Genomic DNA, 13,892 nt, shown 5'->3' with positions numbered 1-13,892 from the left:
AATTCTACTGTGAAAAGACTGAAATGACCTCATTGAAAATGATTCCCAGAGATTCTTCTTTGCTTTCTGAAGAAATTGCATACGAAATCGATGGCTAATGCATTTAAATCTATACACATTGCAAATGACAGAAAACATGAAGATGCTAAAAGTGCCCAAAATGTTACATTATAGCCTGAAAAGAGAGCTGGGCTCTTGTGTTTAAAAGGCTCATACTGAAGTATATACGATCCTTTAAAAATGTAACAAAAACAATGTTCAATATATTCCTGCAACAATTCCATGTCCATTTGACTTTTGGTAAATAAAGCTCTAAGGGAAGTTTCCTTCCAAATATTTTGTGTCAGAGTGAACAATCTATTGACATGAAATGATGATTAAGTAGTAATTGGGGTTTTTTTGGGTTCCAAATTGAATTATGATTTTAAATAAATAATAATGAATGGTTAAGATCCACTAATCAAAAATTATATCACGATTTACAAAATATTTGGTAAATCTGTACATGACTTATTTTTCTACACAACATGTGGCACTTTAATTCGCTATGACTAAGATAGAACATCAATAAATAGATTCCACATAAATAATTTGAGGAGGATGTATTACAAAATCAATTAACACAGTGTTGTTCTCTATACTATTAAATAATGAACACCGTATAAATGCCATAAAGACTATTAAATTTAAGAAGTTGGTTTAGTCTCCCATAATGTCTGGAGATAGCAAATTGATTAAATAAACCACAAAATAGGTGTGTTCTAATACTCTTTGGATCCAGTTTGATAAATAATAAAAAGTTTATCCTATTTCAAAGAATTTGAGCCCATCTGAGTGAGTTGGCGCATGCCTGTAACTCCAGCACTCAGGGAGGAAGAGGCAAGTGGAGCTGTGAGTTCAAAGCCAGGCAGGTGTACAATGTGAGTCTAGGATAGCTGAAGTTACACAAAGAAATCCTGTCTTGAAAAAAATATGAGCTCTTTCAAAGTTATCCCTATCTGATCCTGGTTCGTTCTGATGCATTATTATTCTAATACTTAAAAAAATTAATGTAGTCAAAGAACAAAGCCAAATTTAGCTTTCCCTAAAAGGAATGATGTAGGTTGTAATTATTTGTTGTTTTTCATTGTGTTGAGATAATCAAGGGAGCTGTTACCTCTCATTATGCAAGACAAATTGACTCATAATGTGGGTGATATTACAGTTCAATATTTAGATGTTTAGGTATTTTGTTCATATATACCACCACTGTGGGCCAGTGTACAGTCAGGTAAATATTCTTAACATAAATAAACAAAAACTCATTTTCAAATAATGAGAAATTAGGAAGCCAAATTTTGAGAATATTCTGTACAGTGGAATTATTGCAGATAAGACATGTCTATTCAATTTTATCTATAGAATGACAAATTTTAGTTATATTTATGTAATATTACAGAATGTGAAATTATTGTTACTGATGGGACAGGCTTTTTCCTGAGTGTGCCTAATTAGAACAAATTTCAATAGATATATGAAGTGTTACAGAAGATAAACAATCACTTTCCTTACTTCAAGGAATATTACTTGTAATAAAATTTCCCTTGAAATTTGCATTATTCATAATTTGTTATTATGCTATGAATAATAACAGGTTACATTATTATACTATCATACAAACATCACATTATATTTGTTCATTTTCGTTTCCCAACTATTTTTGCTTGCCTTTGCTACTAGTGCCTTTCTAAGAGTAAATAATGTACTTTTGTTTTCATGTCATATATTTGATGTTATATGTGTATATATAGAAATAGATGTCTATTCTAAATATTGAGAATACAGAGAAAAATCTGTAACATCTGTCTTTCCACCCATTATCCGCTCTTGTTGCTCCTCTCCCTTCCTCCTTAAGCCATTCCACCCTTGCCATATAGCCTTATGTTCATGTCACACACACACACACACACACACACACCGCACATACACATGTGCACACACACACTACGCACATACAGTATAACTCAGATATTTCAACTTGTATATATGTCATCTAGAAAAGCATTTCTATAACATTGATATGAATAATCTAACTTTTTTACTGTTAGTACTGAGAATCTGGACATACCACTTTATTTAAGGTCCCAGATAAAGAAATACAATGTTTATCAGAATATTTTGAAGTAGGAGTCATAGCATAGAAAATACAGAAAGTAAGTAAAGAGAGAGAAAAACATTAAGCAGTGATGTGCGTTATCATGATAGTCATCAACTAGAAACCATTTTTAATGGGTTGGTCAAGAAAGACCTCTCTAACATAGTTGCATTTAAAAATGAGATCTATTTTTTTTCAGGAAACAGTTTATTTTATTTTATTTTTTTAGGTGTTATTTTTTTCTCCTTTATTAATTTATTCTTGTTACATCTCAATGGTTATCCCATCCTTTGTATCCTCCCATTCTTCCCTCCCTCCCATTTTCCCCTTATTCCCCTCCCCTATGACTGTTCCTGAGGGGGATTACCTCCCCCTGTATATGCTCATAGAAGATGCTCCAGCACACAGCAAGAAAATTTGCTCAACCATGTTCATAGCAGCCTTATTCATAATAGCCAGAACATGGAAACAGCCTAAGTGTCCCTCAATAGAAGAATGGATAAAGAAACATATACACTATGGAATACTATTCAGGTATTAAAAACAAGGAATTCCCGAAATTTGTGGATAAATGGATTGAGCTAGAAATGATCATAATGAGTGAGTTAACCCAGAAGCAGAAAGACTCAAATGGTATATACTCACTTATATCTGCATATTAGCCCAAGGGGCATGTCCCACGAAAGCTTTCACTTACCAGGAAACTGAGACAGAGGGCAAGACATTCTAGTGGGACTTTAGATGAGAGAAGCATGGGAGAATGGCAAAGTAGAAGGATCCAGAGGGTCCTAGAAGCCTACAAGTAGAACATTATGATAGGCAGATTTGGGCTCAGGGGTCCCGCTCAATCTAAGGCACCAGCCAAGGACAATACAGGCGGTAAACCTTAAACCCCTACCCAGATCTGGCCAATGGACAGAACACTCTCCACAGTAGAGTGGAGAGTGGGATATTACTTTCTCACATACTCTGGTGCCTCACCTTTGACCATGTCCCCTGGAGGGGGAGACCTGGTGGCACTCAGAGGAAGGACAGCAGGTTACTAAAAATGAGATCTAAATGACAAAAGGCAGAGGAAGCTCTGGAAAGAACCATTTAAGGAAAAGACTTGCAAATGCCAGGTCCAACACACATAGGGGCATGACATATTTAAGGAGTTAGAAGAGGTAAGAATGGCTGGGGTCTAGTTAAAAGAGACAGAATAGAAAGTAAGATACCTACACGCCACATTATGCAAAGCCTCATAGATGCATATGAAACCATACAGCCATAGAAAACCTTTGGAGCATATTTTTTAATGTTATGAGAAACTATCTGTTAAGGGCTTCAAAGAAAGAACATATGGGGTCTGGTGTATATATAACACAGATTTTACATAGCCAGATGGATACTAAATTGATTAGATGTCCGTTATTCAGGCAAGAGAAGGCACTGGCTTAAATTAAAGTAGAAGTATTTAAGAAGTCAATTTGGGAATGCTTGGGATTAGAGATGTGAAATCCCCCTCAAGAATAGTCATAGGGGAGGGGAATAAGGGGAAACAAGGAGGGAGGGAAGAATGGGAGGATACAAGGGATGGGATAACCATTGAGATGTAACAAGAATAAATTAATAAAAAATATTAAAAAAGAAATGTAGAATTTGCTGAAAGAGTAGATATGGAGAGGTATCAAAGAGGAAAATTAAACAAACTTCCTCTTACTGCCCATCCTTTAGCTTCTGCAAGGAAGTGAGTAGTTTAATCAGCTGTGATGAGGAATACCAAGGTAGGTGAAGGAGGTGGCAATAGGAGCCCTAAGTTCTGTTGGGATATACACTAATTAGCTAACATTCCAAATGAGTGCATCAAGGTATTTGGAGGACTTATGAATTTAGGAGGCATCAGGATACAATAGACCTTGTAGCCATAGCCTGAGTACTGAAGACGGAGGAGTTGTGGAGAGGCAGTCTCCTCTTCAGTGCACATGGAAGGCCGATGGGAGCAGAGGGTGGCAGCAGTGCTGACAGTACAGAGGCATTCATATGTAAGATGTGAAGGCAGGCACTTTCCTCCTCTGGACCTTTGTGTCTGTGCAGCTCTGGGAAGGTGCTACTCACACCTGAGAAGAGTCTTTTTCTCCCTACGCTACCTTTCCCGTAAGCACACTCACATATCTTCCCAGAGCACTGTCTCTTAGAGGACTGTAGATTCAACCAACGTTACTGTCATTAAGCCTAAAAGTGTATTCTTTCAGCTTAGGTAATATTAGGCTTTTACATATGAGCATCTTCGGTGCTCAAAAGATACACATGCTTAAAGTCATCCATTTATTAAATGGTGGGGGTTGGAAAAAGATTAAGTGTTCTTTTTTTATTATTAATTTATTCTTGTTACATCTCAATGGTTATCCCATCCCTTGTATCCTCCCATTCTTCCCTCCCTCCCATTTTCCCCTTATTCCCCTCCCCTATGACTGTGACTGAGGGGGATTACCTCCCCCTGTATATGCTCATAGGGTATCAAGTCTCTTCTTGGTAACCTGCTGTCCTTCCTCTGAGTGCCACCAGGTCTCCCCCTCCAGGGGACATGGTAAGTGTTCTTTTTAAAAATAATTGTCTTTTACATTAAGAATTTCAAACATGTATACAACAAAATATAAAAAAAGAAGAGACAAATTTTTCCTAGTTGGAGGAGCTAGGTGGAATTGGGGAAGGGGTGAATATGGTCAAATCACATTGTATAAACTTCTAAAAAAATAAAAATATACCCTATCTACTCTCCCATCCATCCCATCTCCACTTATTCTCTTATAAACTCTTATTCTCTAATACGTACTTGTTACTTCATGTCTTTTTTCTTGAGTTTTCTTTGCTTTTTCTGGTTTTATGTTTATTGTATGTGCATGTGTTTTTCTGTATGCATGCTGTGGACCATGCATGTGTAGTGCCAAGGGGGACACTGGATCCTCTGGAACTGGAGTTACATGAGCTGCCACATGCCCTGGGAACTGAACCCTGGAACTCTGGACAAGAGGTCAGTGCTCTTGACCCCTAAACCATCTATCCAGCCCCTTCCTATGTGTTCTTGTTCTTCCCATTGTCACTTAAAAAAAAAACTTTTATGATAGCAAGTATTGGTTTTTCACAGATAATATTTATTATGTTGAAACATCTTCACTCTATTGCAAGTCTATGAAGGGGTTTCTCATAAAAAGGGGGCAGGGGTCTTGATAGGGCCATTTCTGAATCAACTAAAATCATAATATGATTTTGGTTCTTGAATCCATTTATATGGTGAATTCCATTCACTGATTTATGTATGTTGCGCCTTCCATGCATCACTGGAATGAAGCTAATTTCACCATCAACTTGAATGATGTTTGGATAGGTACTTGAATATAGTTTGTAAGTACACGGTTGAGAATTTTTGTGTCAATGTTCACCAGTGAGATTAGCCCATGATTCTAATTTCCTTTGTTCCTCTATCTTCTGTCAGGATAATGCTTATTTCATAAGAAGAGTTTGGAGAGGTTCCTTTGTTTTCTATTTTACAGAATAGTTTTAGGAGTGTTAGTAGTACTTTTTCTTTGAAGATCTAGTATAATTGTATGCTGAATCCATCTGGCCCTGGGCTTTTTAAATTGGAAGACTTTTGATTACTGTTTCAATTTGATTAGTTATTCAGATTTGTTTGAGTTATTCACTTCATACTGGGTTAATTTTGATAGGTTATAAAAGTCTTCCACTTTTTAAAAGATTTTTCAATTTGGTGAAATATGTATTTTTAAAGTATGTACACAAGATTCTTGAAATTGGAATTTTCTCAGTATCTGTTGTAATTTTTCTTAATTCTTTTATTCTTTACCTTTTATCTCTACTTTTATTAATTTGGGTCTTCTCTCTTTTGTGCTTTTGTGCTTGGGTAAAGATTTGTAAATTTTATTTATGTTTTCAAATAACTGTTTCATTGATTTGCTTTATTGTTTCATTTTTATTTCATTAAATTCTGCCTTGATCTTCATTATTTCTTTTCACCTACAACTTTGATGATTGGATTGTTCTTGATTTCCCAATACTTTAAGATTCATCATTGGGTTGTTTATTTCCAACTTCTCTGGTTTTTCTTTTTTGTTTGTTTTTGTTTTTTGTTTTTGTATGGCTACTTAGAACTATAAACTTTCCTCTCAGATCATCTTTCACTTTATTCCATAGGTTTAGGTATGCTCTTCATTTTTATTTAATTCTAGCATATTTTAATTTCTTTCTTGGTTCCTGCATTGCTCCATTCATCATTCAATAGTGTTGTTCAACCTCCATGAGTTTGCATATTTTCTGTAGTTTTTCCTGCTGTTGATTTCTAGCTGTATTCCATTGTGGTCACATGGAAGACAGAATATTGTTTCAATTTTGTATACTTCTTGATACTTGCTTTGTGTCATAAAATGTGATCTGTTTTAGAGATCTGTCTTTGGTGGTGCTGAGAAGAATGTGTATTTTTTGGTGTTTGAGTTGAATGTTCTGTAAGCACCTATTATGTCCATTTCACCCATGCTGTTATTTAATTCCAGTGTTCCTTATTCATGGTTTATAGTTATCTCCTTAACGGTGAAAGTAGGTTAATGAAATCACCCAGTATTACTGTGCTATAGTAAATCTATGATATTAATCTATTAAAATTTTCTCTCATCTAGAGTCCCAGTAGGATGTCCTCCCCTCTGTCCCAGTTTCCTGGTAAGTGAAGGCTTTCGTGGGACATGCCGCTTGGGCTAGTATGCAGATATAAGTGAGTATATACCATTTGAGTCTTTCTGCTCCTGGGCTAACTCACTCATTATGATCATTTCTAGCCAGAGGGTCCTAGAAACCTACAAGTAGAACATTATGACAGGCAGATTTGGGCCCAAGAGTCCCGCTCAAACTAAGGCACCAGCCAAGGACAATACAGGTGGTAAACTTTAAACCCCTACCCAGATCTAGCCAATGGTCAGAACATTCTCCACAGTTGAGTAGAGAGTGGGATATGACTTTCTCACGTACTCTGGTGCCTCACCTTTGACCATTTTCCCTGGAGGGGGAGACCTGGTGGCACTCAGAGGAAGGACAGCAGATTACCAAGAAGAGACTTGATACTCTATGATCATATAGAGGGGGAGGTAATCCCCCTCAGGAACAGTCATAGGGGAGGAGAAAAAGGGGAAAATGGGAGGGAGGGAAGAATGGGAGGATACAAGGGATGGGATAACCATTGAGATGTAACAAGAATAAATTAATTTAAAAAAATAAAATTATCAAGGAAAAAATTTTTCTTTACAAAATTGGTTGAGCTTATATTGGGAATTTATATTTTAGAATTATAATTTCATCTTGAAGTGTTGTTCCTTTTATCTGTATGAAGTTACCCTCTGTGGCGGTTTGAATACGAATTGCTCCCATTGACTCATAGATTTGAATGCTTTAGTCATCATGGAGTGATACTACTTGAGAATAATTAGGAAGTGTGGCCCTGTTAGGGTAGCTGTGGCCTGTTGGAAGTGTGTCACTTGAGGTGGCCTCTGAGATTTCAATAGCCCAAGCTAGGCTTTCTCTTACTGCTTCCCGTGGATCCAGATGTCAAACTCTCTGCTACCTCTGACATCATGGCTGCCCGTGTGCTAGCATACTCACCACCATGATGATGATGGGTTAAACCTCTGAATCTGTAAGCCATCCCCAGTAAGCGCTTTATTTTATAAGAATTGCCCTGGTCATGGTGTCTCCTCACAGCAATGGAACACTGACTAAGGCACCTGCTCTATCTCTTTTGGTAGGAATTAATTTGAAATCTACTTTGTAGACATGAGAATAGAAACACTAGTTTGTTTCCTAGTTCTCTTTGTCTTCAGTTCCTTTGCTTCCTTTCTCCCTATCACAGGGCTTATATTTAAGAAGGTGTATTTCTTGAAGCAGCAAAAAGAAAAAAATTTGCCTTCGAAATAATCTGCATTTTTTGATGTGTGAGTTGAGACACTAAATTTTAGAGTTTTTATTGAAAGGTGTCTGTTATTCCCTGTCATTTCATTAATCTTTCCCTGTTTGAGAATTTTTCACTCTTTTGTTTAATGGGTGCTGTAGTATTATCCTCACCCCCCCCCCCCCCCGCCCCGTAACCTCGTTACTGTGCTCATCTTTTTCTTCAGACTGAAGTATTCCTTCCAATATTCTCTGTTGGACTACTTTAGTGGTCAAGAATTGCCTTAGCTTGCTTTTTATCACAATATGATTTCCTTTCACTATAAATTATGGCCGAAGTTTGCTGGGTGTAGTAGAGAGGGCTTGCACTTATAACTTCTCCAAGTTTGAGAGCTATCAGCCCTGCCTGAGCTGATGGTTTGAAATGAAAAGGTCAACAGTTATTCTGACTGTTTGGCTTCTCTGTGTGACTTGGCTCTTCTCTTTTGTATTCTCAGTCCATTCTCTTTGTTCTGTATGTTTAGGGTTTGAAACATCATATGTAATGAGGAGTTTCTTTTCTGGTTCTGCTTCTTTAAAGTTGTTCTGTGTTCCTCTTCTAGCAGGACAGGCTTCCTTTTTAACATATTTGAGAAAACATCTTTCATGATTTCATTAAAAATATTTTCTATGGCATTTTCATGAAATACTTATTCTTGTATTTTTAGAACATATAGATTTTGCCATATTCTCTTTATACATTAAAAAAATTGTCTTTGACCTTGGCTGACTCATCCCATACTTTTTTTGTCTTCATATCTTCATACATGATATTTTATGTTCAATAATATCCATTCTATTGGTGAGCACTTCCACTTAATATTTGACCTATTTTATTTTTTACTTCCATTATCATTTTGGTTTTGGATTGTCATCCTTATTTGATCTTGCTATCTGTATTCTTTCGGACAATAGTGGAGTCCTTTGTGAGTTGTTTTTTAACCATATTTAAAATCATTCTTTTAAATTCTGTTTTTGAACTTTTATATAAATAATCTTCATGGAGGCTATTTGAATGATGTTGGCAAATTTTGGAGTTGTTTTAAGTTTTCATGTTACTTAGGTTTATCTTCTGGGATATGAGTATCTGTTGTTAGATTGTAGGTTAAGACTTATTATTTTAATCCAGGCTTCCTATTTTATTTCATTATACATGCTTACAAAATAAACAGGAGGTTGGAGCTCAGCTATAGGGCTGTTTTTGACCATTAGACTGGTGTCCAGGCCAAGGGCTCTATCTTTGGGCTGCTCCTGTGGGTTGAATTCTGCCTGAGACTACAACAGAATAGAAAACGAGTATAAAATAAATGCTTATTAAATAGCAATTAGTTCTGGAAGTAGGGGAGCCAATGATACTGTGTATACTGATATGTTAGTGTGGGTGGAAAGGAGACAAAAGTGAGCAGGCCCAGTGAGACTAGTGATAAGTATTGGGCTGTCAGATGGGAAGTAGTGGAGAGGTTGCACACATAGGAGTGGAAAAATGGTAGGGTATGTGGGACGTTTGGTTAATGGCAGACTAAAATGAGGAAGTAAACTGTAAAGCAGGTCTGCCCTTGAGCTTTGGAAGATGTAATAATAACAGGATGGGTATAAGGAAAGAGAAAGTAAGGGGAAAGGGAGCTGGGGGTGGGTGGGAGGGAGAGGGAGAGAGATAGAGGGAAGGGGAACAGCGTTTTACACTTCATTGACTTATCAGAGCATCAGTATGAATCTGATTGAAGAATTTAAACTCTTCTGAATTATATTATTTTTTAAGTCTACTTGCCCAGAAGAGAAACTCATTCATACGTTCCCTAGCCTTTTCTGTCTTTTCATGACTCATTGGTGGCAGATGGCAATAAGTTGCCCCATCTCCCCTTAAAAATTGTCAAGGGCTATACTGGAGAGATGTTGATCGAATATGGACATTTTTGTTTTTTTTTTTTTGAGGAATACCTATGGGAATCTAATGAGTAGCATGGAGATTTCAGTCCACACTAGTATCACATCATGTATTTGATATTTTGGTAAAAGCTATTAGGTATTCTTTATTCCACAACATGGTAACTCTTAGAAGAGATGCATGAGTTAATTAATTGTGGTAATAATCTCAAATCATTAACCTACACACTATAAACATACACTTTTGTCAATGATACTGCAATAAAGCTGGGGAAAAGAAAGAATAAAAGCCCTTCACACACTGGGCTCTGGGCTGTCAGTCTCTCAGTCTCAGCTCTAATGACTCTTTTTCACTAACTCCTAACTCTGTGTGATTTTCAACCTATTTTCCTATTTATCCCCTCATCTAACACGCCCCTTTCTACAATGTAATATCGTCATTATTTGAAATAGTAAATACATGGTTGGGGACCCTCACATTTCTTGCTCGAAGTCCAGGCATTTCACCTTTCCTAAAGGAGAGGAGGTCCAATCTTCCCCGAAAGCAGGGTTCGTGTGGGAAGGTCTCTTTGAAGGAGTGAACAGAAGCAACTGCTAGCCGCCGAAGGATATTCATTCTTATTTCTACTCATTCTTTATAAGTAGTTACACATTGGCTGCTCCTATGAAGAGTCCAATCTAGACTTGTGTCTGAAGGATAAATTAAATACTAGATGGGAGCCTTAACTATGGAGGCAGGTCTGTAGCAGGGCCTTCTCGCGCACACAGAATTCCTTCGCTTTGGGGTTGGAAAACGCAAATGGAGACTACCATTTGTTCCCTCAAATCATTCACAAAACTTTGCAGTTGTTCTGTTTAGTTGAACACCAAAAGCCCATAGATAGCCAGTCTCATTATGTATAGAGGAAAGTTAAGAGTGGGGCAAATATTTAGCCAGAGTGTTGAGTTTCAGGGGTCTTTGAGGATAAAATACAGACTAAGGATCATGAGAAAATGAATACATCTATGTAAAAATAAATGAAAAACAGGAGCTGAGGACACTAAAGACATTACGTTTGTTAAAAATCTCAGGGGGAAAAAAAAAGGTAGTTACCTCAGGCCAAACCAGCTCTATGTCCGACCCACAGCCTCCACAGCTCACAGAACTTGCCGCTCTCAGGCCCCGCCCCAGGCCCCGCCCTATTAGTCTGGCCACTCTAGCCGCGCTGGCTCCGCCCTCTTCCTCTCCCACCCAGCCCGGCGTGGTACAAACCCTTGACTGATCCCGCCCACTCCCCCTCTGTCGACCAATAAAAAATGGTTTCGTCACTTGCCACCGCCAGGTCGCGGGTGACGTGAGCATCTCCCCCCGCCCTCTCTCCCCAGCGCCTCTGGGTTCTAGGAAGATGGCGAAGGTCACAGAGCGTTATGATGTGACATGGGAAGGTAATTTCGGACGGGGAGGGTGCAGGAAGTCCCAAAGTCCTGGGAAATGGTTCAGAAGTGCCTGATATCCCGGGAGAGGGTCGTACTCCGCTGTGTCCTTCGCCGGGTTGCTCTCCCTGAACGGGCCAGACCGAGTGGAGACTGAGGCGGCTTCCTTCCTGGGCCCGGCTGTGGTTTGCGGTGTACCCTGTCGTGTTTTCTCATCCGTACACCGATCCGCCTGCCTCCCTCCGCGCCGGTGCTGTCGTCTTCTGTTTAGGAGGCAGATGGAACGCGGGGCTGCGACTGTCACACTGCATGTGGTTTCTGGGAGGCGTGGAGGAGGCGGGAACGATGCATGGAAACTTGTTTGAAGCCAGGAAATAGGCCCACTGAGGCTTGTTCTAAGTGTTTGGAAGGGCTAAAGTGTGTAGAAAAAGGTGTGTGGGAGCTTCATAAACAAATTTGATCCTTCAACATGCACTTTTTAATTTGTTCTCAAATGTCCTCCCCTTATAATTTCACGGACCAAATCTACTCAAAGCGCACACAACATAGCTTCCTACATAATTTCTGCCAATTAATTCATTTCCTGAACTGGAGCTGGTTAATTTGGAGGCATGTGTTCACATGTAGTCTTTTCCTGTTTGGTTAGTCAAAGGTGGAGAATCTTTAAATAAAACATCCACATCTTGGATCAGCTCTGTTGTGAACTGTTACCTCTCTCAAAAACGTTGGTGGGAGTCAGGGGTAAGAAAATAAATGAGTTTTATTAAAGCTTGGAGTTCGTGTTCATGGCCAGCCCCAGCAGTTAGCACCGTATGGTTATACGACTATAGCTAATTTGCCCCTCAAATGCTTTCATGGGACCTTTAACATGTAAAGTGAAATTTACATGTATTTTTTTTATCATGAATAAATCTCAACTATAAGGAGCAGAAGTTTATTATATTGGATAAAGATCTTAAGTTGTAGTTCTTGTATATGTCAAGTAAGATATAGTCTCAGCCTTCAGAGAGTTTACAGGTTAATGGACCAACAAACCTATCAATTCATTTTTAGAAGGCCTGTGTCAATATGTACCCTTCAGCTGTGAAGTAGGTGAGTGGGTGTTCTTCTGAATGCTTTTTAAAAATGTTATAAATATTTCATGGTACTTCAAAAGTGAAATTATAAAGGCATTTGAAGAATAGCTTTTAAAGGTTTTTTTTAACATGTGTACTATCAAGAGACAAGTTGCTATGCCACTACCAGCAAGCAAAATGGCTCTATGTAGCTTTGTACTGCCCCGTGGGCCTTCTAAAATGTAGTGATGCAACTAGATTTGGACTAGTTACTACTGTACAAATTTGTTGTGCAACAAAAGAAGAAATCATTTTACATTGGTCGGTAAAGTCTTAACATGAGATAAAAGATTGTGCTGTTGGTCAATAGTATTGTCAGTCTGCTGAAAGATCTGGCTCTTGGTGGCATCCAGCCTGCGCCACAGCCGGCCCTACACTTGTGAGCTGGCTCTGCTTGTCTCTCACAAGTTGCCTAAATTGCCATGTCCTTGTCTTCGGGGTAGGCCCATGCAGTTCCCTCCACAGTCTCACTCCTGCCTTTTCTCCCTCTTTTAAACTCAAATCTCTCAGAATTGTGGTCCAGTATTACATGTTGCAGGACTCGTAAGCATGCGCCTTCTTAGCCCTGCCACCGCATTTACAAAAGGAAGAAAGGAAAAACAATAAAATAAAATACCCAAGTAAGAGAATGGAACAAAAGCTGCTCCTGGATTTGTGTGCCTTCTTACTGTATTGAAGCACTCACTTGCTTGCGTTCCTTCAGAATTTGTCCTCTATTAGGATGAAAGGAACTAGGCCTGCTGTACTCACTGTTATGTAACTAGTGCTTGACACGTGGGAGAAACGATTTATTGATTGAAATGTGGAAAGGGTTGATAATCAACACTAATAAGTTGTCCGTGATTTTTCTAGCTTTCTGGCCATTTATTATCTTAGGTAGACTTAGGCACTCTGATGATGAGAACACAGTTTCCTTATTTTGAAAAATGAAGGCTTAACTTCCCCCAAAGCCTCTGTTTTATGGGGGGAAAATTGTAAGTTTTTATTTCAGAGACTTGTAAGAACAAATTTTTGGAATGTGAGCAGTTGGTGAGAGGACATTGAGAGACGGTATTTTGTTTCGATGTTGTGGACAGTGTCAGCTGTAGCCTTAGGAATTCCATCAGCATCATAAACTGGTCCAAAGAACACTATAGTGTGTGTGTGTGTGTGTGTGTGTGTGTGTGTGTGTGTGTGTGTGTTGTATGCATGCACGTGTGGGTCTCTCTGTGTGTCTTTGAGATACATGTTTTACATGAGAGTGTAGGTGTGCCACAGAGGAACCTGAAGAGGAAGTTATGTGCCTCACTGTTTCACTTTCCACCTTATTCCTTTGAGACAGGGTCTCCCACTGAACCCGAAGCTAGTAGGCAGCAAGCCCTGGTGACCTCCCTCTCTGC

The 13,892-nt window shown here is 38.6% G+C and overlaps 1 protein-coding gene and 1 long non-coding RNA gene across 2 annotated transcripts in view; one reads left to right on the top strand and one right to left on the bottom strand.

Annotated features, from left to right (window-relative positions):
* Positions 1-11,156, bottom strand: part of LOC311580235 — a 69,183-nt gene extending 58,027 nt beyond the window's left edge. Inside the window, exon 1 of the long non-coding RNA XR_014773400.1 lies at positions 11,079-11,156. This is a non-coding gene — a long non-coding RNA (uncharacterized lncRNA). The remainder of the gene's footprint in view (positions 1-11,078) is intronic.
* Positions 11,157-11,294: 138 nt separating this feature from the next.
* Positions 11,295-13,892, top strand: part of EMC2 (ER membrane protein complex subunit 2) — a 32,816-nt gene continuing 30,218 nt past the window's right edge. Inside the window, exon 1 of the mRNA XM_084749525.1 lies at positions 11,295-11,410. Within this exon, the coding sequence (XP_084605651.1) occupies positions 11,371-11,410 (40 nt within the window). The 5' untranslated portion in view covers positions 11,295-11,370. The remainder of the gene's footprint in view (positions 11,411-13,892) is intronic.

This window comes from Acomys minous, assembly GCF_964271855.1.
Source record: "Acomys minous genome assembly, chromosome: 12".
Taxonomy (NCBI): domain Eukaryota; kingdom Metazoa; phylum Chordata; class Mammalia; order Rodentia; family Muridae; genus Acomys; species Acomys minous.
This window is presented reverse-complemented; position numbering and strand designations above follow the sequence as displayed.